Source organism: Haliaeetus leucocephalus, unplaced genomic scaffold (genome assembly GCF_000737465.1).
Source record: "Haliaeetus leucocephalus isolate CR32 unplaced genomic scaffold, Haliaeetus_leucocephalus-4.0 Scaffold696, whole genome shotgun sequence".
Classification (NCBI taxonomy): domain Eukaryota; kingdom Metazoa; phylum Chordata; class Aves; order Accipitriformes; family Accipitridae; genus Haliaeetus; species Haliaeetus leucocephalus.
In genome coordinates this window covers 3,920,628-3,948,571 of record NW_010973132.1, presented here as the reverse complement: position 1 = coordinate 3,948,571, position 27,944 = coordinate 3,920,628, and the positions used below count along the sequence as shown (strand labels likewise).

Here is a 27,944-nt window from a genome sequence, read left to right as displayed (position 1 = left end):
GGGTTTCTTTTAGATTTAACTAACTAATTTTCTGAGTTTTGAGTGTTTGCTTCTAGAAACATAACTCTAGAATTCTTTAGACTTTCCCTCTTCCACTTTTTCCCACCCACCAACACGTCTGTTCCTTTCTCAGCCAGACCCAGCTATCCATTCCCAGGTCTTCGTTCAGCTTTTCTCCATCTCTAGACTCAGCCACCAAATGCCTCCATATTTAGTATATCCTAGTTACTTCACTCTCAATGTCAGGTTTCAACTTTTGCCCAGCTAGTCTTATTTCTTCCTCTCAGACCAACTTTTCTCACATGTGCCTCCAGCTAGCCTCTCTTTATGCGAATGGTTCTCAGTTCCAATATATTTGTTCAGCCATTTACAGTCTTCCCATCCCACATCCTCTTATACTTTCAGTGTTATCACCTACAGACTCCCAGTTCTCTTCTCTTCCTCCCATTTGTATCCCAGCTCCCCATTCAATATTCTTGTCCTTTGAGGATCTATTTCAAACCCCTCCCACAACCTCTAGCCTCAGTTTTCTTCTCCCCACCCTTACCCTTTAATTACATATTTTTATTTCCTTGTCCCACTCTACTTGGTGTGTTCCCTTCTCTCTCTGAAGGTCCAATTCTTTGCCCCCCACAGCTCTCCCCTCCATTTTCTATGTGCCTGAGGGAGATGCTATTTGGAGCACAGGACATACATGCTGTTTGCTCTTAGTTCAAGCGTGTGAATTCAGCCCAAGCCCCACAGTAACCCAGAGACAAATGCAGAGAAAATTCTGCTGACCTCCACACTAGACCCAATTGATACAGTCAAAACTTCTTCAGAGGATAAAATCTAGAAAGTTCTCACTGAGCATACGTAGACTGCATTTTTTTCTATAGTCAAGAATATGGAGCAACTCAGGTTGGTTATCATGCAGCCAGTTAAAAGTACATCCCTAAAATGAAAGCAAGTTAACTGTCAAATGTCCAGAAAGATCTCAAATATGGAGTGTAAAGTGTAGGGATACAAAATGGTTGTGCAGAGGGAAGCTCAAATAAGCAGGATCAGCATTACCCAGATCTCATAAGCCCTTGCAAACTCAAGTTCTCTCAGTGAGCCCAAGTGCCTTTGCACCATACACCCCAGAGCTCTGTGTTCCAAAATCACAAAGGAAACAGTCTGACTGGTTTCATGGGGTGCAGCACTTCAGTGAATAACTCCTGCTGGATCTGCGCTCTGCACTGAGCCAGCTCAGCTGTCCCACTATTCACACCAGTAAATCTGCAGCCCCTGGAACCAAGAGTGAATTATACTACCTTGTCCTCAGAAACTGCTGAATCATGGAGGAGGTGATATTTAACAAAACTAAGAGGCAGAGAGACAAATAAACAGAGACAGAGACAAGAAATCAAATGGCATGACAGAAACTAAAAGCAAAAAAAGCCCAAAGTAGAAGAGTAGTATAAAGATTTTCCACCTGGATAGCTACATTTGGGCAAAGTCATAGCCATCTAAAAACATAGCCTTTAAATAGAAGTTGGATAGTCTTATTAGAAGGAGGTGCTGTTAACTTTGTCTATAAATAATAAATCCTCGGGTTTCTCTGCATAAGCCATGCTGCAACTATCCAAAATCAGGAAGATATATCACATGGCCTGTCACTGCAGGCCACCTATTACTGTCATTTTTGAACTTGACTTTGAACTACATGATGGAAGCCACTGTCTGAGGCACAGAACAGTAATTTCAGACTTGCAAGATAATTCCTCTGACAAGGAAGGACACCCTTTCCCCTCTCGTTCACTTTTTTAGCAAAACCCCAGAGACATGTATTATGTGTTGCTTCACTATGCTTGTACGTCAGCTTCATTTAAATATCAGATGAATCTTCACACACTTTCTAAAAAATTGTCTAGTGTTGCAGTGCACTGGTAAGTAGTTATCACAATCCACTACACATCTATTTTGGGCCAGTGTAGCCATCACTATTATATATTTCATTTGCATAGCAGTTTTGTTATTAAAAGTAGCTAAATAAATAAATAAATAAAATGTAGAAAACGCTAGAAAAAAGTTTACTTTTACAACAATGCTGCCACCTGGTAACCAGAAGTGTAATAGCAGAGAAAACATTCATTTTGCTCTGCCTTGAACATACAGACACTATTTTAAATAACATTTAAAATCACAAAAGCTGGAAAGTTATAACTGGAATAGGATCATTTCCCTGCATCAGATTAAATCATTCTCGTGGCAGTGTTTCATTGTGGGGAAGAAGTAACTCATACCCTCCCCAGATTAAACTTGATTCTGAATCCTGGAAAGTATCTATGGAGAATAACCAGCTAAGGGACTGACTCACCACAGTACTTGAATTAAATATGCCTGATTTTGATCACACAAGTAGTCAGAATTAAGTCCACGTTTAAAGTTATTCATGTCCTTGAGTAGCTTGCTGAATTAAAACTATACCACTAAATGTTTACAGAAAGAATCAAATCTACAGTGAGAAAGATATAGAATAGATAAAATGAAATCCTGAGAAAAGAGATCCAAAGAAAATAAGATGTCAAGTGTTGTCATAGGTGGAAAATCCATTCATGAAAAGTAAAATGCTACAGCCATGTTAAATAAGGAATATTTATTTAAACAAAGGAAAAAAACCCACATATAAAGGTTGGGAAACATGAAATGCATTGGAGAAAGGTTCCCAGGTGCTTATGAGAGTCCATAACTCTTCATGTCTAAAATAGTTTCTAAGTATCTGTAATAAGTAAGCAGGAGAGAGTGTAAAACAGAATATTTACATGATCCCAGCAAGCATCGTTGGGATGAACTCCTGCACACCATACTCCCTACATTAATAAAGAAATGCAGAGTATATTGTCTAGCTTTTCTTTCTAATACACAGTGCGAATGCTTCATCATCTTATTATATATTTTTAGTGACCTATTACCCTAGCATATTAGATTTTTTAGATTAGCATAAACTTTTTCCAAATTCCCTAGGAAGTAATGGCTCATAGACAGTTACTGGGATACGACCCTCAAAAAATACACCCTTAGAATTCAGTCTAATGAATGACTGTATCTCCTTTGAATGGCAACATAGTTTGGATCATCCCATAAATTTCCAGAGAAACATACAAATGCAATTTTTCTGCAAGCCATGCAACGGCAGGATGAAATCCCCATTTGCCCTGGAAGAAGCAGGACCTTTCCATCACAGTCAAAGTGATGGAAGTGACCTCTTACAGACACAGTGTCGTCAGACACATGCCTGACAATTTTACAGACAAATACCTGACAATAAGAAAGCATCAAATAAAGGAAAATGTTTCCGTATGTAATGTCAGGTTTAAAAGTGTTTTAATGTAGATTTACACAGCTGTATATTTTGTCCTAAAAAATTGGAGGTGCTGTGACAGAAGTATAGAAAACAACCAACATTCAGGCACTGAATGGCAATTTATGTTCTCCCAGAAATTCAAATTAAAAGTTGGAAAATTCAGAATCAATAATGGAATTCCTATTTTTACAATGTGTATTTCAAAGATGGAATCACTGCTATTGGAAAGTATTGAGTCCAAGGACTTAACGTCATTTTAGACAAAAATTAATATTTAGGTGAATCAATAATATTGGGAGTTCCAAGAACTTAAAAGAAATATTTAAGATGTACTTAAGCCAATACCTATTAGCATTGAATAAGTTCTGTGTTAGATATGCATTATCCCGTATTTAATTATTCCAAGGTTCTCTGTTCTTGCTTTGAAGCACCTCCTACTGGACATTCACAGAGAACAAATACAGGCTTGGAGTATATGATAAATACTACATGCCTGCATTTTAAAGAGTTTGTATATAAGTATATATTTCCTTTATATCCACACAAATGGGTTTATTTCCACTTACACTATTTTAGTTAATGGTAGTAAAGGCCTATGGTGCTAACTCTAAAAAAACCTTCAGAACTGAACAGTCTTTTGAATCCAAATCTAATGTAACATGTCAGCATACTATGTATTCTATAAAATCAAGAACCTCAGAAGCATGGGCATAGCATATGGGCTTTCAGTAAAAACAATTATTTGCTAATAGGTGAGGGACAAAGGAGAAGTATCAAAACTAACTTCTCTTGGCAAAATGATTCCCGAGAGACATTAGCATATTCTGATCCAATTACAAGAGGTTCATGTTTTAAATACCGTGGAGGTGACTTCTAGTCAGCTAATTTTCTTTGTAAACATTATTTCAAGGACACATACTAGAGAGGCAACTAAGTTGAGAAGAAACATGGCTCTGATCACAGTGCACCTCTGGATAATCTGCAGAGATTTTTTTTTTTTCTTTCTCCATATCAGTCCATGGTAGCTCGGCCTCTTGTGGCCTCCATTGTCTAAGGTTTCAAGGAGACAACTCTCTTCCCAGAAGGGATCTGGATGCCGTTCCAACAGTGTGTTGGGGATCAGCTCTGGAGAGAAGAGGGAGTTAATGGCAGGTCCCTAATAGGGAGAAATATTTAAGAAAGGAATAACAATCTTCACTAGTCAAGTAACAGATTTTTCATACTGTGGGACCCAACCCAAAGCAAATAGCAGAGATTTCCTTACTCTCAGTGAAATGCCTCAGGCACAGGACAGTAGGTCAAAAATATATCATGCTAACTTGTGCTCCACTAGAAACAGAGGCAACATAAAATGTACATAGGTCACATCCTGCTCATCTTCCTCACTCATATGCAAAAAATTCCTTCAGGGGAAGGGGAGGAAGTATTTGGCCCAAAATCAGGAGAGGTAGCAGCAGTCATTCTTGCATGTTCACATTTGTCCTATCAGTCTACCCAGAGAGTCAGATGTGAAAGACAGACACAAAGTACAGTGACTGATGGGCTGTGTGCACACTCATCTGTTCTGAGCTCCCTGCCAAAAGCAGAAATCCTTTAGATTGAGGTTTTTACAGGCTAGCAAACTGGAAAAACTGAAACCCTCTTTTTTTTTAAATTCTTTTTTCAATACTAGTGGTAGCTAAAATGTGCTAAATGCTTGGCCTACAGAGTTTCTCTGATAAAGCTCAAAACTCAAAATCAGACAGACAAAAGTGACAGGAAATGGATATACCACCAAGTCAATAAAGGGATGATTGTCCACAGTTACTATTTTGATATATGCTAAATGTATGAATAAATAAGAAGCGTGACTGAGATTTCCCCCAGATCTTTTCTATATAATTAAGCAAAATTAAAACTTCTAGAGGTATCTAACAGAACTTTGGAACTATTTTTTAAATGGTACATAAAAAAATTATTTGCTAGTTTTCAAGAAATGTATGCTGCAGATGAAGCGGGTAGATAGGGAGGAAGGACTGAACCCATTTAGTTAGTGTCATGCTTTCTGGTTGTGACTGCAAATGTCAGTAATGTGTAAGTGTTTCTGAAAAAGAAAGTTGTTTCCTGAAGGTTCACATTTAGTTCCACAAACACAGTCTTCAGTGGAAGAGAAAAAAAAGAAACAAGAAAAAAAAGCTCTCTGAGGGCCTGTTCAATTCTGACCCAATTATAACAATAACAAAGACTGAAACAGGTAGCAAGAATGCAAGCAGATACATACTTAGAGTAAGTACAGAACCAGCATACAGGAGATGTAACTATCAGATCTAGTTTGCTGAATGTGTTATAAACATGGCAGTGTAGGAATTCTTAATGCAACACATACATGAAGCTGGAAAATGTACTGTACGCATGTGCAACATCAGATTGTGCTCTGGTTTGTACCAATAGATCAGTGGTAGCCAGTCTTGGGTGGTTTGAGCTCTCTGGCTCCTGGAACTTGGCTATATTTATCCCGGCTGATGTAGCCTGTCAAGTGTGTCCTGCTGTTGATAAGGTGCCATAGTTGACAACAGTGGGGGATCAAGGGGGAGGAGCAGGATGGGGGCTTCCACCAAGTATTTCTTTAGAGGGTCTCAAAAGTCCTGCAGTCTCATTCCTGTTTAGCTCGGACCCTGCTTTCTAGAGACAACTGGGAGCCTCATCAGAAACAAAGTGAAGATGCCAGAGCCTGTAAAGAAAACAGGTAAGGATCACAGCTGACAGACAAAACCTAAGAACAGCTTGACAGAGAAAAATGTGAGTAGCTTTTGTATGCTAGTGAAATGAGATGCCTCAGTGGAAAAAAAGAGACGATATTTTATGAAGTTATAACAGATGTTGAGTGATCTTGCAGAGAAATCAGTAACTAGTTTGGCAACCCTCAGCCACAGAATTTTCTCAAGAGACTTTGGATGAGGAAAGAATAGAGGTGAAATGCATTTAATTCTCAGATTCTTTTCATTTCTCATTTCCTTTCCCAGTCACCTTTAGGACTCTGAAAAAAGCTTGTGGTCTCTCTCTTGGGCAGTTAGGCAGTATAAACCTCTCCTGCTTTTGGATTTTTTTCCCTGATAATTGCAAGGAGGTGTTATCAGCAAACTTTGATAGTATTTGTTGTTAGTGAAATCTCTGAGAAAATGAAAGCAAATGGCACCTGGTTCAGAGCTTATTCTTTCTAGTTCTTCCAGCCAGTGACAGCAGAGCTCTAGGAAAAAAGAAGGCATTGTACTGTAAAGAATATATGCGTATTTCTTTTCATTCACCCTCCTCCATCCTTTCCCCTTGAGCCAGAAGATAACTAGCCCTTTTCAGAAAGCCAAGGTCAAAAAGCCCAGTGCAAGTCTTGCCTCATTAGAAAAATATCAGGAAAAGATTTCAGATTTAGAAAAGTTCTAATTTAAAATTGAGAAATAAGGAATCACTCGGAGGCTGCCCACATAGGTAAGAAGGGGAGGCCTAGGATGAGGTGTAAGGTCCAATGAATCTGTTTGTCTAAGAAGGAGGAAGAGAACCTGGGAAGCAAAGGTAGGGAGAGTTTAGCTTCAGGACACCTGTGTGTGGGTAGAGGAAGATGTCTCAGGAGCACTTTGTGTCCACAATTAAGTTTGGAAAAAAAGTTGTCAAAAGCTGAAGTTATGATGGTTTGAAAAGTGTGCACATATTCAATACACAGGGCTGGAGAAAACTGTGCTAAATATGGGATTCTCCACTTTTAAAGCTCTCACTTCACTGATGCCAGTGCATACCCAGAATCACTACTTCCTGAATGTACAGCACAAGGTGCATACTTTTTTAATAATGTACAGTTTCCAGAGTTAGTCAATAATAGCTATTGATACTTATTAATGTAGGCCTTTGTGCTTTGCAAAGGACTGAACAGACATCAGTCTCCTGTTATGCTGGTCAATGGGATGTCCTGTGGTCACCACAACAAAAGAAGAACTTGTTAAGAAGACCTTTCTTTTTGGCCAAAAAAAATATGGAATCAGCCACTGCCAGAGGCAGAGCACAAATCCAGCCTGTATCTCCCATTAAGAACTGCAAAGCACTAAAGTATGATTAACAAGATTTTTTTATGTTCCCTCTATATGATAACTCTAAAGCAACAGTGGTGTCACCAATCTGTCAATTTTATCACAACTATAACATCGTTTGATGTTCTTAAAGCTCCAATTTCTGAAATCAGATGGAAGTAGAATCATAGGTTAAAAAGTATATACCAGACCTTGTAATTGTAGAGAAAACCTTGAGAATATAAGCAGTAAAGGTTCAGCAATCACCCCCAAAATAAGACATTCATAATCATATTTTATTTTTAAAGTCACATGATTTTTGAGATTTATTGAAATGTCTAATGTTTGTGATTGACAATGCTGGCAAAAAGAAATATGACAGAGTAGGCAAAATTTGACAGTGTGATCATCTAGGCATTGTGACTTTTGATTCCTAAAGGTTTAACCGGCTTTAAATTAACATTTTCAGTGTCAGTGGATGAGAGGCAACTTCTCTGTTTGTGAAGATGCCCACCTTTGCTAGCTAATGGTGAGAAGAGAAATTCTATTCCAGCTTATTTCTCCAGAGAAATCTCACTGGTGTCTAACATCACTAGTCCTACACCATTCTAATGAACAAATCAGCTCAAACACTGTGATTATTACAGCAGGGGGAGGAAAAGCTCTTATTACCTACTGTGACTGAGACAGAACCAGTCACATGCCCCGTAACTTCTAGAGGGGATCTTCTCATTCTCCCAAGAGACATTAATCCCTTTGGTTTTCTATTTCATGTTGTTTATATAGTTCAAGCCATTTCAAGATGGGATAATGTTTAACATAATCTCAGGAGGGCTGAATAATCATCTAGCAATTCATACAAAGGAAAATGCTTCATGCCAGAGAATGATCAGAGATAATTCTGCCTATATCTGCTGTTTCAACAACCCTTTTAACATGTTAAAAAAGAGAAAGGGGAAAAAAACCAAACAAAACAACAAAACAACAACAACCAAACAAAAAAACCCACAAAACCAGTGTAGCAGGTTTTCTAGCAGACATTCTTTTACTTTAAACTGTCCAATTAAAATAATTCAGGATAAGACACTGCCCTATTTATTTACAGAATACCAAAGAACTGTCATAGCTTTCCAGAAAATCTATACACTCCCCAAGAGCAACAGGATTTAGAAGACTTGTAGCAATTTAGTGTCAGAGCAAACAATCAAACATCGAAAAGCATCACTTTTTGCAGGGTTCTGTTGCAGAAACTTTATGTTCCTCTCCCTTTGATTTAAACATTTCATAGTTAATCTCTGTTCAAAGGCTCCCTTTCAGAAAGTTTTGACTGTTTTTTTCTTTGTTGTGAAAATTCAGAAAGGTTAAGAAAACCCCAACCATTTCCCTAACAATATTTTGTGACACTAAGAGGAAACAGCTGAGCTTTTAAACACCAAATTTAGTAGATAAATGGGACTTAATGGGAAACGTGTGCATTACTATATCTGGAAAAGGAGAAGTCTGGTATTACTCACCTTCTCTGAAAATCAGTCAATTTTTATTCATGTATTTTATAGGTTGAGTCGTCTAGATTTTGCAGTTCACATTAGGAAATTTTATCAAGGGTTTATAAATAACCTGGCTTGTCAGTACACAGAGGCTTTTGGCATTAATAATAACAATCAACGCTGCATAATGAAGAGTAGACTGTAGAATTTTAGTCTGAATATAAGGTCATTGTTTTACATTTGCAAGTACCTAGCACAGTAAAGTACTGCTCCATGAAAATTAACTTCTGTGTACTACAGTAATACAAAAATAAATAATTATAATTCACATAGAGATAATTTCCTCTTTTGTACGTTAAGATTCAAAGCAAGCTGAACATTATTATCCCCATTTTACAGAAAGTATGATGGATGCACAGAGAGAGAGAGGTGACTCTGCTTAGTGAAACTATTCCTCGCCTGTTGCTCATGTTACAGGAATTTACAATCTCAGCTGCTGAAGTAGGCAAGGAATGATAAGATTGAGTAGTTCAATAGCTTTTGGATCAGGGAATGATTAAGCTTGTAATTGCAAGAAGCCACTTAGGTCCTGACCGAGGAATGCGCAGCATCTTTATATAGTTCCTCAGCAAGGAATTTACAAGCTCCATTATTGAAGTCTGCTTATGCACACTCTGGCTTTTAACTCAATGGAAGAGCAAATGGTATAAAAGGAAAACTAGATGCCAAGTGTAAGTACTAAAGCAAAGATAAATTTTCAACATGAAGCCTCAACAAATTAAGGCATTCCAAAAGCTAATACTACTTTTGAAATATTAATTCAATACATTGGCCAGATACGTATTTTAATACCAAATACACAGAATATGCAGTCAGATAACTCAACTTTGTGGGAGAAAACCTGTGACTATTTTTTCTAATTACAGTCATCACAGATTTCTGCTGGATGTGCATTCAACCAGCTACATTAGAGTCTCCTAAAACATTTATATCTTTAACAGTTTTTATTTCAGAAAGGCAGAAATATAATTTGAAAGCCTTATCTAGCACACATTCTCCTTAAGTGCTTATCTCCCTCTCCTCCATGTACGTATCACAAATAATGAATGATGAAGAGCTGAAGTCAGAGCCACCACTCTAAAAGGCAGGATGAAAATAAATAAATAAATAAATAAATAAATAAAATAAAGCAACAAAAGAATGGCTCTCCCCTATCACTCTATCTAGTTAAAATGACTTGTGGAACCCACACTTCTTCCTCACTTTCATTTCACATACTTCACACATACTTTGAAATTCTGTGATTTTAGGAAAAAGTTTTCACCTAATGCTTGTGATTCTTAGCAAGCCAAATTATTTAGAGAATGTGGCTAGGAACTGAAATTACTCCAGTTATTTCAACATAATTTTAATATACATCTCATCTCCATTTTTTCTGACAATAATCAAATAGGAATGTGTCTTTTAGCTTCTAATACTAACTTTTATTCTTATTAGGGATACAACAGTACTTAGTAGCTACTTACAATTTGATGCTGTACAAAGACAAACAGAAAAAGTCTCTGCCTCAAAACACTTACAAAATAAAAGCCCATTAAATAGATAGATAGTTCAACAAGAGAGCAAAGGAAACAATTATTACTACAATAGATAGTGACCTGGGTAGTAGCTTAGCCATTTTCTACGTTTTTGCATAGGAGAGTGTGAAAATGTTTTGAAGCAGAATAGTAAACTAGGTTGATGGTGGATGTTAGAAGGAGATTTCTTCAAAGCAGCTCAGAAAGTAAGGGAGAAAGCATGAAGGTGCTAGTATGAAAATTTAATAAATGGCAGCAGCAGGAAGGCAGAACACTAGTTTTATTATTTCACTTAAGTAAAAAGTGAAGGAAATTGTTTTTGGAATTTAAATTATTTAATTCTATTTTAATTTGGCCAAAAGCAAATGTATTTTACATTTCCTCAGCCTCCTGAGTGAAAAACTTATTAATAAATTATTATCAAAATGTAATCTGATCATGAACCTCCAAACAGAGCTTTTTATTACTAATTAATGAAGATGTAACTCATGTAACATACATAACTGTATGGCTGATGTGTACATCTTCAGGTGTTACAAGACTTTTAAAGGGTGGGTGCTGCTTGGAAGTTCCGGTAACAGCAGTATTAGCCACTGAAAAGTTTTCTGCAAGACTATTGCAGACCACACACAGCCTGCTTCCTCTTTTGCCTGGGGTAGAAATTTGCTGTTTTACATTACTCAGAAGTTATATGAAGTTCTTTGCATTATGGAAGCTAGAAGTGGTTGGGAAGGTCTGGGATATAGGAAGTGAAGTGCTGAAAAATGGGTTAGTACAAAGTGGCTCCAGGCTCATTTTCTTTCATTAGCTCCACGTCCCTCTTCTCTCCCCATGTTAACTCCCCACAGCAATTCCAATTCCATCCCCACAGAACACACACACACAGAGCACCTATCATTCTCCTTCCCTTCAATAATTCCTGTCATCATCAGCACTGGTAACTCATCTGCGTCTATCCTCTCTCTCCAGAATTGCTGTAGTATGTTACTACTAATGTCACCTTTCTCTCCCTTTGTGCAAGATGGGTTAGAATTTACTGGGAAGCAAAGAGTTAACAAAGTGGCCTGCAGAGGACATGGGCTACTTGGTCATCAGGTGCCCCAGCCCAATGGCTCCTAAGTGCGTGTTTGGCTGGAGTCTGGATAAACATGTGATAGTGCCTGAGATCTGTCAGTGCCTGACAGGCACGAGAGCTGTAAGATGTTCCACAACATCACATGAGAGGTGTCACAGTCGCTGGGTTTTCCACAGCCTGATGGTGGTGGTCCTATCCAAGAGCGTTTTGAGTACGGGATGGACTTATAGAACTCAGGGGGGAGTATCTGGGTAGAAGCCAAATGTTGAAATAAGAGAGATTGCCAAATAAGGAATGTGTTTCTGATAAAAGCAGGCAAAAGTGAGGCTTTCAGGACAGACATGAAGTTTTGAATGGTGTTTAGGAACATTCCTAATGAGGAAATAGCTGGATTAGATTGGTAAAACTGCATGAGAAAAAAAATATCTGCTGGTGAACTTGGATTTATTTGTCACTTAGAGTAGCAGCCACAATGAAGGAGACCAGGAAGAGCTGATCTCTCACTTCTCTTTCTTCTGTTAAGCAGCCCGTTTTTTCCCCCAGAAGGAAAAATGATGGCATTCTCTTCACATGCTTCTTCAGCAATCTCTCATCTGCACCAAAATAATTTCCTGTAAAATCTCCAGCCATACATCACTACTTTTCCTTTGCAAATATGAACAGTGAAAGATGAAAAGAAATACAGATGGATACAGAGACATGACTTTGGACACTGTCACCCACTGACTCTGAATCTCAAGTGCAGGGAAATGACTCTGAGAGTCTCCTTTACCTGCAGAAAAGTGGGTTCTCAACAACTATTCTTGCTGGCCTTTAGTCTCATGGGAGATTTTGTGTTTTTCTGATTTTATGCTTTAATGGAAGAACTCACAATCATTTTAAGTTGGAACTGAAATAAGTCTTTTGGCAGGAAAGGGAGAGAGAGAAAAAAAAAGACAAGGAGACTTACTTGTAAACTTCTACATATGTATTTAGATTTCCCAAAAGTCAGAAACATTATGTGGCGGTGGGGATTTCTCACTGTACATGCAGTTCTGGCCAACAATCTGTTTTTGTTGAGTCATCTAAAGTAAATGTAAGAAACCTAATCACTTTACAGGGTGTGCAGCAGATCAGAGAGTTACTTCCAAGTATGCATGTCTTGAAACCCTGCCATTTGTAGGCTGGAACCTTTACAAGCCACATTGCTGTTAAGTAATTAATATATTTATAGATTATTTTGTGCTTAAATAGAAGAGTGATGATGATGGCACTCAGAGACAAAAACCATGCCTCTTAGCTGCTTTATCTCTAGCTTCATAGGGAGAGGAGCCAGATAGTGGGTATTTCAGGAGTGGGTTCCTGAACTGACCCACCTCCTCACTGTGCAGCAGCCTGGCCACCTTTACATGTCTTTTGAATTCTGTACATCAAACCTGCTGTCTACAATAACTCTTCTGCAATTATTCATGATACACTGCATCAAAGTATACCCTGCTGTATTATATATTGAAGTGCAATACTATATCAGAAGATGTGCGACTGAAAACAGGCATGTGAGTATTACATTATACTATAGAGCCCTATATTCTACACAGTATTATATTCTGTTTAAGAACAACTACACCACTTACAGGACTAAGGTTAGAAAAAACTCAGATAAAAGCATGCAGGGACATTCCACTCCCAGGAAATTTCACACACTTATGATTTAACATGGAAGAAAAGCATGCAGAAGAATACAACAGGAGCTCACTCAAGGCTACTATAGGCTCAGTGCAAAGCAAAATTGTTTTTTCATCAAATATATAAAATGTGGGGAAAAAAGAAAGAGACAAATGTAATTTAGACTTTTTATGTAACACAGAGAGGCAAGATACAATAGACACTAAATTATAAAAGTATTTGTAATTGATACTTTAATTGATGTTTAAGCAGCTTTGAATCCTTTGCAAAAACAATGCAAGAAACATGAACTGTGTTATGACTAAAGTTCAAAGGCCATCAGATGAAATCTTTGCAGATGTAACTCCAGTGAGGTCAGTTAATTTGTGCAGTCTGAGGACATGCTACAGGAATAGAGATTTTGTGCAATGAACAGATGGTATTATTAGTAATATACCATTTATACTAACTACAGCACCTGTTTGAACATGAATATAAACTATTTCTTTTAAAATATTTCCATGCCATGTTCCTTTCATTCTTATAAAGCAGAAACAAAAGTTTACAGCTAATTAGAACCATTGTTGCGGTGTTTGGAAGAGTTCTTGTTGCTGCCCAAGTAGGAGAGCAATAGACAATTTGCCACAGAGGTGACAGATATAATTAAATGTGATGAAATTACTAATATTTTATAAAAGCGTGGTTATGTAGGGGTAAGCCAGTAAAAAGATGACATAATGATGCACAAAACCCATTCAGTTTATGCATCAGAATGTTAATTACTGGTATATTTATACATGAACATAGCTCATGACAATTAGCAAAAAGATAACAGATTTCTTTAAGACCAAAATATGAGCATAAAATTAAAAACTTGATTCAAAATAAAGTTGAAGAAAAATAAATAAATCAATCTGGGTAAAGAAATTAGTAAAATAAGTTACCTTACTAAAATCTAATCTTGAGAAATATTAGGATACTCATGGACCAAAATCACAATACATTGCTTGCTTTCCAAATTCCTATCTGTTGTACTACTTTGATTAAATGAACTAAAACATCATTTGGTTTATGCTTGTTCAACCCATATATTAATAACTTCATTAATTCTTATTATAAGCATCATAAGTGCTTCTTGACACATAGAGGCAATATTTTGATCCACCTTGTAATTAATTAGAAAACTAGTTGTTGTGGAGTGCTATGTAGGCAAGTACTTTAACTTTTAATACTGAACTAAACATTTGAATGCAAACAACAATTGATATTATTTTAGCTGGGATAGAATTACAAGGACCATCATTGGAACATGTATCCCTTTCCACCAAAGCCTTGCTCAGACAAACCAGAAGGACTAAAGATGAACCATTAATTCATTGTGGTATATTAGGACACAGGTTACTGCACAAACTGCAGTTTTATTGGAGGAACAAAACCTGATCCTGTTTAACAACTGTATTAAGCAACTGTTAGGACAGAATTCATATTTCTAAATAAAACTGCATGGCAAATTAATGTAGAGAGCTTGATATGTAAGAATATATATCATGCCATGTTGTCATAGACCAAAACATTCACTTACAAAAAATCAGAGCTCATTATGGGGGGAAAGAAAGAGGAAGATGGACAGTGAGATGAGTTTGCTATCCATTCCATTTTATTTCATGACAATATGGAGAAGATATGACATCTCAGTCAGAGACAGAGCTCAGTAAACTCAAAGACAATTCCACAACTTCTCTGTGGAAAGTGTTGTAATTTATATCTTGCACAGGCAGATGGGAGAGAAAGGAGACAGCTGTTGCAGCCACAACAGCTGACTACACCAGATATGCCACAATTGCAAAACAGGTTTTAGTGAGCCCTCTCTCTTTTTTTAGTTTCTGCATTTACCAAGAAGCCGAAGACAACAGAGGTGACAGCCGGAAGCGCAGCTGTGTTTGAAGCAGAGACAGAAAAAGCTGGCATCAAGGTGAAGTGGCAGCGAGCTGGCACAGAAATTACTGAAAGTGAGAAATATGTCATCAAGGCAGAAGGAAACAAGCATTCACTGACAATCAATAATGTAGGAAAAGAAGATGATGTGACATATGCTGTAATAGCTGGAAGTTCCAAGGTCAAATTTGAACTCAAGGTCAAGGAACCAGGTACAGTATTTCCTAAGCAATTCTCATTTCATCAGTATTTCCAGCCCCACATGTAAACTTCATGAATGAGGCCCATGGAAATTAGCCTATCTGTGAGGTCATGGTTTAATTGAGACGCCATAAACTTCCATGAGCCAGGGGAAGAAACAATAGACAAATTTTTAAAATACTTTCTCTATATTGATTACTAGCAGTGCCTAGAGCTTTTCCCAAGCTGCACACAGCAATAGCATTTGGAACATTACATTCCAATAGCAGAGTTAAAGAAAATCTCATGAATAAACAAACTGTTTACAAAAATAATAATTGCATCATTTTTCATTACCTTTTCTATTTAGACCATTGAAGTTAACATCAAAGTGTTATTCATCAGCTGACAAGTTTCTATACATCAAGACTATAGAATTCAAAAATCTAGGCATCAGTTCTTCCCAAGCTCAGCAAAAGAGCCTCATCAACCAGCTTCAGTAGACCCTTTCTGCTTCCAGCACATCCTCTAAGTTCTAGAAAACCACAGCTAATTTCTCTGCATTTCCTAACATATATTAAAAGCTGTACTTTTGCAAAATTTCTTAAGAAAAGAAGTAGAAACATGACTTTTTCTAATCTTGTCTTACATTCATTTCCAGAAAAGAGTGAGACAGTCACTCCTGCTGAAGCTGCTCCAGCCCCAGCTGCCTCAGAGTTGCCTGCTCCACCAGTAGAAAGCAGCCAAAATACAGAAGGTAATTGAGAACACTGTTATCAAGTCTGGTTCATTAACAGAAAGGAAGAACAGGAACAGGGAATCCTTAGAATCAGTGAGGTAGAGACAGTAGCTGAAAGCAGACCACTAGTGATGAATGACAGACAGTAAAGAATAAGGAATCTCAGAGACAGAAGAAACATATTGAGATACTTTGAAATTACTTAACAAACTCACTATATAGGCTGTAACAGAAGCTGATGCAGAAAGTTCTAACAAATAATTCTGATGTTTATTTCAGTTGTATCTGCTGGGACTCAACCAGAAGAGCCTCTGGACCCTATTGGGCTCTTTGTGACACGACCCCAGGATGGAGAAGTTACTGTTGGTGAGTACAAAATGTGAGTCAAGTGATGTTTGTAAACTGTACCTGTTGCTTGACTATATAGCTCTCCATGTACAGGATGACAGTAGTGATACAACAGATAAATTAAACACTATTCATAATCTCATTTTCACCTACTTCCCTTGCAAGGTGGAAATATTACGTTCACTGCCAAAGTGGCAGGCGAGAGTCTGCTGAAGAAACCATCAGTGAAATGGTTCAAAGGAAAGTGGATGGACCTGGGAAGCAAAGTGGGGAAACATCTCCAGCTACATGACACCTATGATCGAAATAACAAGGTACAATTGGCAGAGTAAGGTTCTCAGTCTTCTAGATACTAATCTTTAATCTGGGGAAAATATAAGATAATATAGGATTGTTTTGATATTAAGGTACCCAAAGCTACACACAATGCTATACTTATGCATAGAAGTCTATGTTTTGACCATGCAGACAAGAGACAAGCACTACATACAGACTCTTGCATGTCTTATCTATGACGAGATGAGAAAATATCTGGAGGACTAGGGGAGCAGTTTTGCACTATCTACTGCAGGATTCCCTCCATCTTCCTCTCAAGTAATAGACACTTGTTATATTTAAGAGAAGACAATAAATCAGACATATTTAAGTATGGTCTATCTTGGTTTTAATAGATCAAGCATTCAGCTATCAGTATTGGAATTTATTGTTCTCTTGCATTGTCTAGACTACTTTGTAGAGCTGAGTAAGATCCATTTTTACCACAAATGCATTCAAAGATACACAAACAGGAATACAAGAGTCTGTACCATGACCTCGCATCCTGTGTGGTATATGAAACACTACTACCCTCTCCTGGATGGAACGGAACAGACTTGTTCACATTAGCCACTCCTTTTGCTGAATTTTTAAATGTACTGTATATATTCTGGGTAGAGGCTGTATTTGTTTAATGAAAGCTCTATTCCTGTTTCCAATGTACATGTAATTTTTATGACAGTAATGAGTTACACACTCAGGAGGTTCTAAAAGGATACAGACACGTTTCATCCCTTGTCTATTTCTCTCCATGCCTTAATATGCTGTATTCTCTCTCTCTCTTACACCATTGGCTTTTCTAACTTATGACTTGTATTGGTGTCTATTCTAGGTATACACCTTTGAAATGGAAATCATAGAAGCAAACATGACTTTTGCAGGAGGGTACAGATGTGAGGTGTCTACCAAGGACAAGTTTGATAGTTCTAATTTCAGCCTGATAGTCAATGGTAAGATGAATTCCTGCCACCTTGTTTCTTCCTTTTATTTTTTTTTTCCCTACCCGTATGCCCACCAACAATTCTTTCTGGTACATAGCGGCTACTAGAGAAGCATAGATATGAAGTATAGAGCTGAAGAGCTACAGGTACACTTACAGAGGCACACAGATGAGGATTGAGATGGGTTGGCAGAGATACAGAGCATTAGAAGTAACACTTGGATGTCACCCAAGTCAGAACTGTGATGCTCTTAAAGAAAGCACACAGAAAGATGCAAACTAGCCCAACTTTTCTCTGGCTTTATTCTGATTTCAGATCCATTCTTTCATGATATTTAATTCCACTACAATAAAAGAGAGGTCCATTCTTACTTTGGCAAAAGTTCAGTATTAAAAATGGATACTTGAAAAAAAAAAAGGGGGGGGGGCACAGAAAGCTTTAGACATGTGACACTTATCAATTCCTTTCTTCCAAATAAATTCAAGTTGTGCAGAAGCACTTCTGATATAAAATTGTTTTAAGATTAGGTGACTCATTTTACATAATACATGGTGCCACCCTCACAACTGCTACACTGAAAAGCTTATCAGCAATTGAAAAGGAAGTACATTTTAACATCCATTTCCCCCTGGTGTGGAATAGTTTAAGTAAAACAGTATAAGGATGGACCACCTGAAAGTGTTGAATGTTTGGACTATTTCATGTTTCAGTGGTTCTGTTGAAGGGACTGCAACATTAATTTGCATCCAGCAACCAATGAACCCAATACGCAAAGACAAAAGTTTATTGAAGATCCTCAAATCAGCAGTGTTCATTTTTGAAGTTCCGCTAGTTGGCTGTAGGCCTCATAAGACTTAGGAGTTGTGATTGGGGACAGTTTTTCTCCCAGTGGTAGCAGTATACCTATTCATACCTACAGAAGCTTAGAACAGAGCAGTAAAGTTCTCTCTATGCAACATCCTCGGTGGAGTTTCTGTACATCTCTACATATTTCCAGGAATTTACCTTTGCTTTCAGAGAATGGATTACAATTTATTATTAGCAATAATATTCAGTTGATATCCAGTGGTTTTCTCATTAGGGCTTAAATACCCTGTGAAGCCAGTATTGAAACTAAAATTTACCAGCAGGAGAATTGACAAACACGAGATAAGACAGTTCATCATGCTGCAGGTTATTATGAAGCATGAAACAGAATTCAGTTATACATGCAACACTGGATGTTGAAAGCTAGTTAGTGAAGGCTACATGTTTAAAGATGATGCTTCAGTCTTTCAGTATGATATTGTAAATTGTGATCAGTTGAAGAACTTTAGGGAAAAAAAAAGTCTGCAAAGGAAAAGCTTTAGAAATAGCACTGTATTTTTGCATTATTTTGACTTGCTCTCCCATTCTTGTTCATCACTTTTTGTCCCATCAGAAGCACCAATAACTGGAGACTTGGATATTCGCTCTGCCTTCCGACGCACGTGAGTATGTGCAGTAGAAACTCAGGTAGATCAGATTATACTTCCATGTGGAATTCATTACTTTCCTAAACTAACTAAAATCAAAGCTGTTGTGCGAACAAGCACAAAGATAGTGATGTCTACTAAGAAAATATTTGTATTAAGAAAATATTTCTACTATTAAATACTATACAACTCCTAGATATCATCTAAGAGAGTTTAGACTTTGTACTAGCACAACGATCCTGCTTATCTTCAATTATGCAATTGATAATGTGTATAATTCTACCAAGAACTTCAGCACTTTTTCCAGATCTGTAAAAAGCACTCCAGATGTGGACCACTAGAGAAGGAAAAGATTCTGTGTAGTGCCTAGTCTTGATTTGGTCTGGCTTGAGGAACTACATGTACCTTAATACAAACATTTGCTAAACAAAGAAGTGGAGTTTGATGTGAGCTCTGTAAGCAGCATATCACTGATAACATTAATACAAGCATTTTGATTGTATTTGTTTTCATGTTCTGTAATTCTGTTAATTGAATGGAGACAGTAAAAACTCAGATATATGTAGGTCTTAGATATTAGAGACTGCAAGGTATTGCACTGATGTTGAAAAAGCTATTCTCCCCACACCTGTAATACTGAGTTCCATATTAATGGAATAATATTCCCTTCTATTAGTAAAATTTGCAAAATTTTTTTTTTTATTTAGACATTAACAACATGTGTTTTTTCACTGCTGAGTATTTCTCCCTTTGTGTAATTCAATTTCTGTTTTAGTTTTTGTATATATTTGCAAAGTTACTAGACCAAGAGTAGTCCAACAGACATCTATTTCTGCGAGTTTTTCCCCTATAAGTGCTATTTTTATATGAGTTTTGGGGGGTTTTTTTAAGCATTCTATCACAAAGAACTAAAACAGGCTTGCAGAATTTGTCTACAGTCAAATCCATCTATAGGTAGCTGACCAGCCTCGCTGTAATGCCTATTAAATGGAACGCACTCAGTGCATATCTGCATTGTGTTATCTCACTGCAGTGAAATAAGGCTTCAAGAGTTTCTCCTCTTACTAGCACAATTAAAAGAATTTAGAATCAGTTCACAGTGAGCGCAGTGTGAAAAGCTTCAGGCTGTTCAGAATTTTAGTTTCTTCTGTAAGAATGGAGCCAAATTTTGAACTGAACTGTTTAAATCTAAAGCTTTGTCTTTGATACCTCCAGGAGCCTGGCAGGAGGAGGGAGACGGATGACTTCGGCCTTTCTCAGGTAGCCACCATCTGTGTCAGCATATTCAAGTCTAACAATGAACTGTCTCTCTCTGCTTAGGAAAAGAAAAAAAAAAAGAAAAAAAAAACCACAGAACTAGCTGCACCTTAAATTCCAAATAAATCATCATTTATAGTATGTAGTATTTATATGAGACAAATACATACAAGTAGTAATGTAAGATGAGTATAAATAACAAAAAGAGTAGTTTGATAGTTCAATGAGAGGCAGATTCATCTACAGAAAAGGCATGTGTTCAGCAAGTGGCATCTTCTCACCATTGTTAGAAGAAAATAAGTAACTTCAGATTATATGCATGTCTGCCCCCTCTGTATTACATGTTTTCCTCTATACTAAGCACACGCTGACTAATATTGCCACTGCTCACAGAAATGTACCAGCACACATGCATAGGAAAATCTGTTGTTTCCTGGCACAGTCTTTATGCTAGTAACATTAAATTTCCCACCCTATCCCTTTTCGTCCCAATGTCTTCTACCATAACAAAAATAGGAACTCTGAAACTTAACTCTATGCATGTTAAAGCAGTTATTAGGGTCTTATTCTTCAGAAAAGCTAAATATTGATTGCTCGGCTTTCCTGAAAATCTGATTTAAGTACCACCTGGGAAGCAATAAGGTGACTAGTTATTCTCCCAGCTGTAGGTTCTGATTTCCTGAATCTTTGATCACAAGAAGCCGTTTTCAAATTTGGGATTATACTAGTGATTTTTATGTACATTTTATGCCTGCAAACACTGAAAATCCTCTGAAAGTAGGGAACAAAGTGACCAAAAATAAACTTTTCTGTTTGAGCTTTATACCCAGAAAATTACCCTTTCCAGTACTGTGCTATCTTGAAAGTAATCACAGAAGTAAAAATGGTACTTAATAAAAAGATCTCTTCTCACAACATATTCAAAATTACACCGATTCAAAATTGTTACTTATTCTCACTAACCTTACATTGTCAAGCAGCACAAGAAGTTTGGGAATCATTTCTCTTCCATTTTATTAAGAGTACTGTTAAAATGCCCATCATTTATCTGTTGAGACTGTTTTCTTACTTTTAAAAGTATTTGTTCCTGCAAGATTGAATTTTTCTGACATTCTGGTTTACGCTTCTACAGACTGATTTTCTCCGAAGCAACTAGCACTGTGTATTGACAAAGACAGCATTACAGGCTGCCACTACCACCAGTGCAACTGAAAAGAACGATTTCTGTGTATAAAACAATAATTAAATGTAAGGTGTTACTGCTGGAAGAATCTGAATGCTGTGAGATGGCATCACCAGATTCTTATAATCAAGACAAGAGAGGTGTCAAGAAGCAGCTGAACACTGATGATGGGAGACTGATTGAGATGAAGAAAATCCATTTTGACTTTCTAAACCCTGTCTGAATATAAAAAGACCTTTTTTTTTTTTGCTAAGTTGAATAATCAACAGTCATGAAATCCAGTGTAACTCTCAATACTTTTATATCAAATCCCTGAAGTATTTTTTTAGGAATTAAACCCAAAGAAGTGATTTTAGTAACTTTATGCTAAGTTTTCAGAGTAGATCTGTCCTTCAAATGTTCAGAAGCACAGCTAAAACCACATTTGATTCAGAACACCAAAAATAACACTCTGCATATGAGTTCACCACCATATGTAACAGACAGAATTGCACATCAGAAAACTCCTGCTTGTTGCTTCTTGTTCTCACGAATGAATTCATCACAACATTGCTTGCCATGATGCTTGTTGAACAACTGCATATTGAACCTCATCTCAGAATCAAAGTCAGATCACAGAATTCCTCCTTTAACTCTCCCAAGCACCAATGTTGTGACACTTTTTTCAGTATAATGAATTCTGGAATCACAAAGAGCCTTAAGAAACAATTAGAGCTGGGATAATACTATATAAAAAAAGTGATTTTAGATTGTAAAAAGTCCCACAAAAATTTTGGTTAAATACTGCCCCACACTGTAAACAATATCCACATTCCTGAAACTACAGCTTTCCAAAAGCAGTAATGATTCTAAAGGAAAGCTTCTGTGATGTCTTTATGATAATTAATACATTCCAGATCAATATGACCACCAAATTAATACCCTGCACAACTTTATCCATAATCAGTACAGAAAAAATACAAGTTCATTAAATATATTTCTTAAACCTATATGAAGACCAGTATAGACAAAGAGCCTAATTAAGTCACCTTCCATGTCAGCACACATTCTAAGTCATTCTAAACCCATCTACTACTCCCCTACAAAAATATATCATCTACATAATTATTTAGCCTCATAAGCTATTCCCATTTCCTTCTGAAACTAATTATAGTATTCTGTTACTATACAGTACCGAGGGACATGAAGAAGGTGGAGAGTTTAATTTTAGTGCCCTACTGAAAAAGAGGTGAGTAAAAATCCATAGACTTAAAGAAATAAAGTAACGAGCTTCTGTTGAACAACTCTGAAAACACTAAAACTAGAATAAGTGAAAGTTTCATAAATTCAGAATCCTTGTAGTTCTGCTAAAGCAGTTCTACTAACTGGAAAAAGCATGACAGGTAATTATGGCAACTTCCCCAAATACTCAGCATTTGCTGCATTTCTGGTAGGTTTATACTGGAGAAAAAAAAAAAAAAAAAAGACTGATCTTTCCCAAGATAGACAAGGCTGGGACTGGGGTAATTACATGCTTCCACGTTTTTTCATTAAAAAAAAAAACAAAACACAACAACAATTCACAATATCTGTCTATAATGCTGCCTTACTAAGAATTTTCTGTCCTAAGTTTTCACAATACTTTGAATCAGAGAGCTGGGAAGACAAGCCTTTTTATTAGATATCTAAATGTTACTATTACGCTATATACCTATATTACATATAGCTGTTTATCATATATATAAAAAGATATTCTATGTTGTATAAATATTATATAAATATTTTTTACTCTTCTGATTCTAGTTTTTCTTTCTTGCTTTTATTTCCACTTTTTTGGTGGAATTTCCTCTACCATTCTCATTCTTCCTTGCAACATCTGTTTTCATAACCTGTCTACTTACGTTTTTCTCTTTTTACCACCATCTGAATCTGGATGTTTTGGATTCCACTGTTGCCAACAGAGAGTAAGATTTCTATTTCATTTTATTATAAATGCATGGGTCAGACTGAATATAAGAACCATTTGGTTTGAAATAACGCATGCATCTTCATCTTTCTTACATGTAGAGCATGACAAAAATTATACAGTATGAAAATTGTCAGCCACCAATTTCTGGTCCAGAAATGCTTTTAAACAATTAGTAGAAGTTAAGGGTGGACCATTCAATGCAAATCAGTGTATTTCTCTGAATGTCCTTTGGTTTTCACTGTCACTTGCTTTTATAAGCAGCTTTAAATTGTCCCTGAATTTCCAGATTTTCTCAATAACCTTGTGCTTTAAATTCCTATTGTTGTAGAAATTAGAATCAGAAAAATCATTTGCATAATATGCCTGCTGGTGCCTATCAAATATGTGCTTTTTGTTCCATTCATTCTTAAACATGTTAAGTGAACATATTACTGAAGTCGCTTATTCCATAAACATACAGGCTTCTCTGTTACAAAACATTTCTTTTTATTCCAAGTAAAGTTTCCATTGCTCCGTATCACCCCATTGCTCCAAGCATGCTTCTTTCTGTTCACTGCCCCTGGTTGCTCACTCGTCTGTCCAGCTCCTGAAGTTACTATCAACACTTGTCACTAGACTCATGTTTTGCAAATCTAAACTTAGTTTAAATTTTCACAATCAAGTGCTTGGGGTGAATGTTGTGAATCTGTGTTCAGTCTCTGCTCAGGTACGGGTATCTCTATTTATAAAAAGTGTTTTAACTTCACAAAGAGTACAGGATCACGTAGACATCTGAAGTAACGTGGTTACGGAAGGCAATAAAGCCACAATAGCCTCATGTTTCACTCAGGTTAACTCACCCAAATTTCAGTGGGGCAAACAAGATCACATAGGTGTACAAAGCCCTGTATTATGCAATATGCAATGTATCCAACCAGAAGTGAATTCTGGCTTTGCAGTAACACTACAACCAGAACTCTCAAGGAGGCCAGCTAGATGAGACAGAAAGTACACCTATCAAATCTTCCATAGCTGACATTGATATCAAAGTTTCTTGTTTCATCATGAACCCCAGAGAAGCCTGAAACAAAAAGTGCATTAGAATTTTTTTTCTAATTCTAAAGTAGGGAAAATATGTTTTCTGAAGAATGGCAGTAATCAAAACTGTACAGGTTTGAAAGCTGAAATACAATAGCTGTACACACATTCTAATTTCTATAGAAAATGTAGGGCAAAAAAGAATTATTGATCTCTCTTAAAAAATTTCAAATAAATGGAGGACAGCATGAAAATATTTGCATAATTTCATACAGTGACTCCAGCTGGAATGAAGTGCTAAGTACTATGAGCCCCTCTCCTAGTGCCTTTCCCTTCTGCTTTCATAATTAGTTTTGAGCAGTGATAGAACTCTAAAAAGTAGTAAAAATCTCCAGTATTTCCAGAAATGTTCAATTTGTGGATTTAATTTTTCATTATTATTAGACTAGAAATATAATTCATGAAAAGAAGCTTATAAATTTCACTGCATTTTATCAGTATTTTTGACCTTTCTTGACTTATAAGTCTCCGTTTAGTGAATTTAAGCATACTGATAAATTCACTGCTCCTAGTTTTTTTTCACAGCCACTTTAGAAGTAATTTGTGGATCCTTCAGGCTTTGCACACCACGGCTTGAAGACCACTCCTATATTAATGAGAACTGATAGGCATAAAAAAAACTCATCATGGAATGAAAGTGTTCTTCATTAAAATAGAATAGAAAAAGGGACCTCATGCTGAGGAACTCTCAAGAGCTATGCAGATTCAAATAGAATTGAGGATTATTCTTTTACTGCTGCTGCTTTGTCCCACCTAATTTACAAGTGCTCCTCAATCCAAAGGTAATAAACATTCTGACTATAATAAAGAGAGCTCCATTTAATACTGTATCTCCTATCACTGTAATTTAATTAACTGGTGTTGACATAGAGATGTCATGGGCCAAGGAGAGGTCATTGGGAAGAGGAAGGGAACAGCTGTCACAGAACTATTAAATGGGATAGTGAGCAGAGACCTTGAAGGAGGTGACAGCTGACAGGGTCCAATCAGTTGACAGTAATGGGATAGGAAGGAACCATCTCTGAGATGTACAAAACTATTTTTAACCCCTCCACATATGTTTAAAACATATCAGCTGCATATTCCATTTACAGCAGGTTCACTAAGCTGCATCTTAATGCCCCCAATGCATAGTTAACCTATGAGGTGATCACTCTGAATAAGGATCCCCAACATGAGGGAGAGAAACGCAAGGGTGGGAGAAACTTCAGGAGTCCAAGTGCTCTATTACTTTTCATATGCTGCTTAATTCCTGTTGGTAGTGGAAGAGTACAGCCTAACTGTGGAAACTCTGTGTCTTTATGGGATCAAAGAGAATGTTTTAACAACTACAAAATGGTGAAAAGGAATACTGGGATGGGAAAACCTTTGCTCAGAGGCAAAGACATGTTTTTCTTTTCATTTTCAGAACTCAATTGAATACTATAAAAATTACAACCTTTATCTTTTAGTACCATTTTACATGCAACTTACAAGTCTTTCCTTGTAATTAGAAAGTATTAGTATTTCCAAGGAAGAGACTATACTCTTGCATATGATCAAATTTCTTGTATTTCAGCTTGCATACACCAAAACAGCATTGCCAGATATAACAATGGGCTGACACTGAGTAATGGAAAAGCTAAAGCAAAAATTAAGGAAGTCTTCTCAATAGTGAGATATACTAGACTGGGGAATTGCTTCCAAACTGGAATATTTTTCTCATGATGTATTTAAAAATAAGTCACACAAAATATTTTTGAAAACTCCATGAATAATCCTACCCGCAAATTTTCAGGTAAAGGGGTGTATACAGGTGAGCATAGAAACAGGCAGATAGACAGAGAGAGCACCAATGTTTATATAATGCCTGAGGGAAAATAGTAACATTTGAATCTGTTAAGTCTTTCTTCTTTCCTACGATTTTATATTTCCTTCTGAGATACAGTTTGCTTCACAGAACATTAATTGTACTAGTACAAAGAACTCAGCACATACTAGAAATATTATATATTCCTAGTTTTATGTATTTATATATCTATTCCAATTTACATGTATTTAGAAATATTTTGAAGTTGCTCATTGATATGATCAGGGCAACCAGCCCAAGAACATAGTTTAAAAAAAATCTACAAAACTACAAACTAAATGATAGATATATAGAGAAATCTTGATTAAATTTGTGGGTGATGATGCACTGTTATAACAAGGCAAATACCCAGTAGACCGCACTTATCGCAGAGTCCAAACCAGATACGCCTATCAATTCAGTGAGTGCTAGTGAGAGCTTAGTGCTTAGCGAGTGCTAAACCACTCCAAAGATATAAGATATGCATGCCATATTTCAGCTCAAACTCACTGAGCTGAAATCCTCTTCTCTTGCCTCCTTTCTGTTCAAGAGCTACAAGGGTGCTGGAAATCCCAAGCCTGGACTGCAGTACTTTAATAAACATAGCCCTGTCGTTACAAGCAAGCCTTTTTTGGGCAACGAAAGGAATACCAGAAATGTTTGGTTCTACCTGCTGTCCAGACTGACTACAGTCATGATTTTTAAAGTAGTAATATTTCTCACAGACTAATGGAACTGTTCTTTTCCTGAAAAAAATGGAAAAACACCCAATAATCCTCCACTTTTCTCTGCATTACCTGCTGCATAACTTGTCTTCTTGGTGGGGGTTACCACTGAACATGGCTTCATTATAAAGGTATGTTCTGCTGCACTGGAATCTGCTTGGTCCTGGTGGTATCACAAACAACAGCCACAGAAGTTCCTTTTCCTAAGGACATTTTTGAGAAAATGTTACTTCTTTCATCCTTTCTCCGATTACCAAAATGCAAATTACGACAGGCAACAACTCCATGACGACAGGGCAAAGTAGAGCAATTTGTTTCCCTGTAAGGTGATCAGCCATAATTAGGAATACACAGAAGTGCTTACACTTGTAATATAAATTGCAGAGTGGAACTGTACAAAGCGTGGGCGACTTTGGTTTCAATAGGGAATAGCATTTTTCTTAAGCCTATTTCAGAGCTTTTGCATGAGCTCCTTCATCTCCCCACTACTGAAGCACAGGCTTGTTCTGCTAAAGGTGAAGCCATTCATGGCTTTTTTGTATTAACACGATGCCCTCTTTTCTGTCCATTGGGATGCTGCATGTTTTTCCAAACGGTTCTCTGCATCATTCTGGAGTACAGCAGCTTCTTGCGCTCAGTAAATCGGTAAGGTTACACCCCTTTTTCTATTTATGATCTTTTAAATAAAAAATACAATTACAGGAAAAGAATGCCTTTCCCAAAGCCAGGCAACCAAATTTTCACTTGGTTTTGCTAAACCAAACATTAATTCGTCCATAATCACTAGTTCCTTGGTTAAACTATCAAATAAGTAGTGCATTGTAAATATTGTCTTCTTTGCCACTACTCACTAGTCTTTATGTTTTATA

At 36.8% G+C, this 27,944-nt stretch overlaps 1 protein-coding gene across 1 annotated transcript in view; it reads left to right on the top strand.

Moving 5' to 3' along the window:
• Positions 1-5,900: 5,900 nt before the first annotated feature.
• The window catches only part of MYBPC3 (myosin binding protein C, cardiac), a 61,291-nt gene continuing 39,247 nt past the window's right edge, over positions 5,901-27,944 (top strand). The window contains exons 1-11 of the mRNA XM_010580147.1: positions 5,901-6,053; positions 15,026-15,292; positions 15,922-16,017; positions 16,279-16,365; positions 16,513-16,661; positions 17,495-17,612; positions 19,024-19,072; positions 20,273-20,317; positions 22,669-22,725; positions 23,438-23,440; positions 27,697-27,720. Of these exons, the coding sequence (XP_010578449.1) occupies positions 6,029-6,053; positions 15,026-15,292; positions 15,922-16,017; positions 16,279-16,365; positions 16,513-16,661; positions 17,495-17,612; positions 19,024-19,072; positions 20,273-20,317; positions 22,669-22,725; positions 23,438-23,440; positions 27,697-27,720 (920 nt within the window). The 5' untranslated portion in view covers positions 5,901-6,028. The remainder of the gene's footprint in view (positions 6,054-15,025; positions 15,293-15,921; positions 16,018-16,278; positions 16,366-16,512; positions 16,662-17,494; positions 17,613-19,023; positions 19,073-20,272; positions 20,318-22,668; positions 22,726-23,437; positions 23,441-27,696; positions 27,721-27,944) is intronic.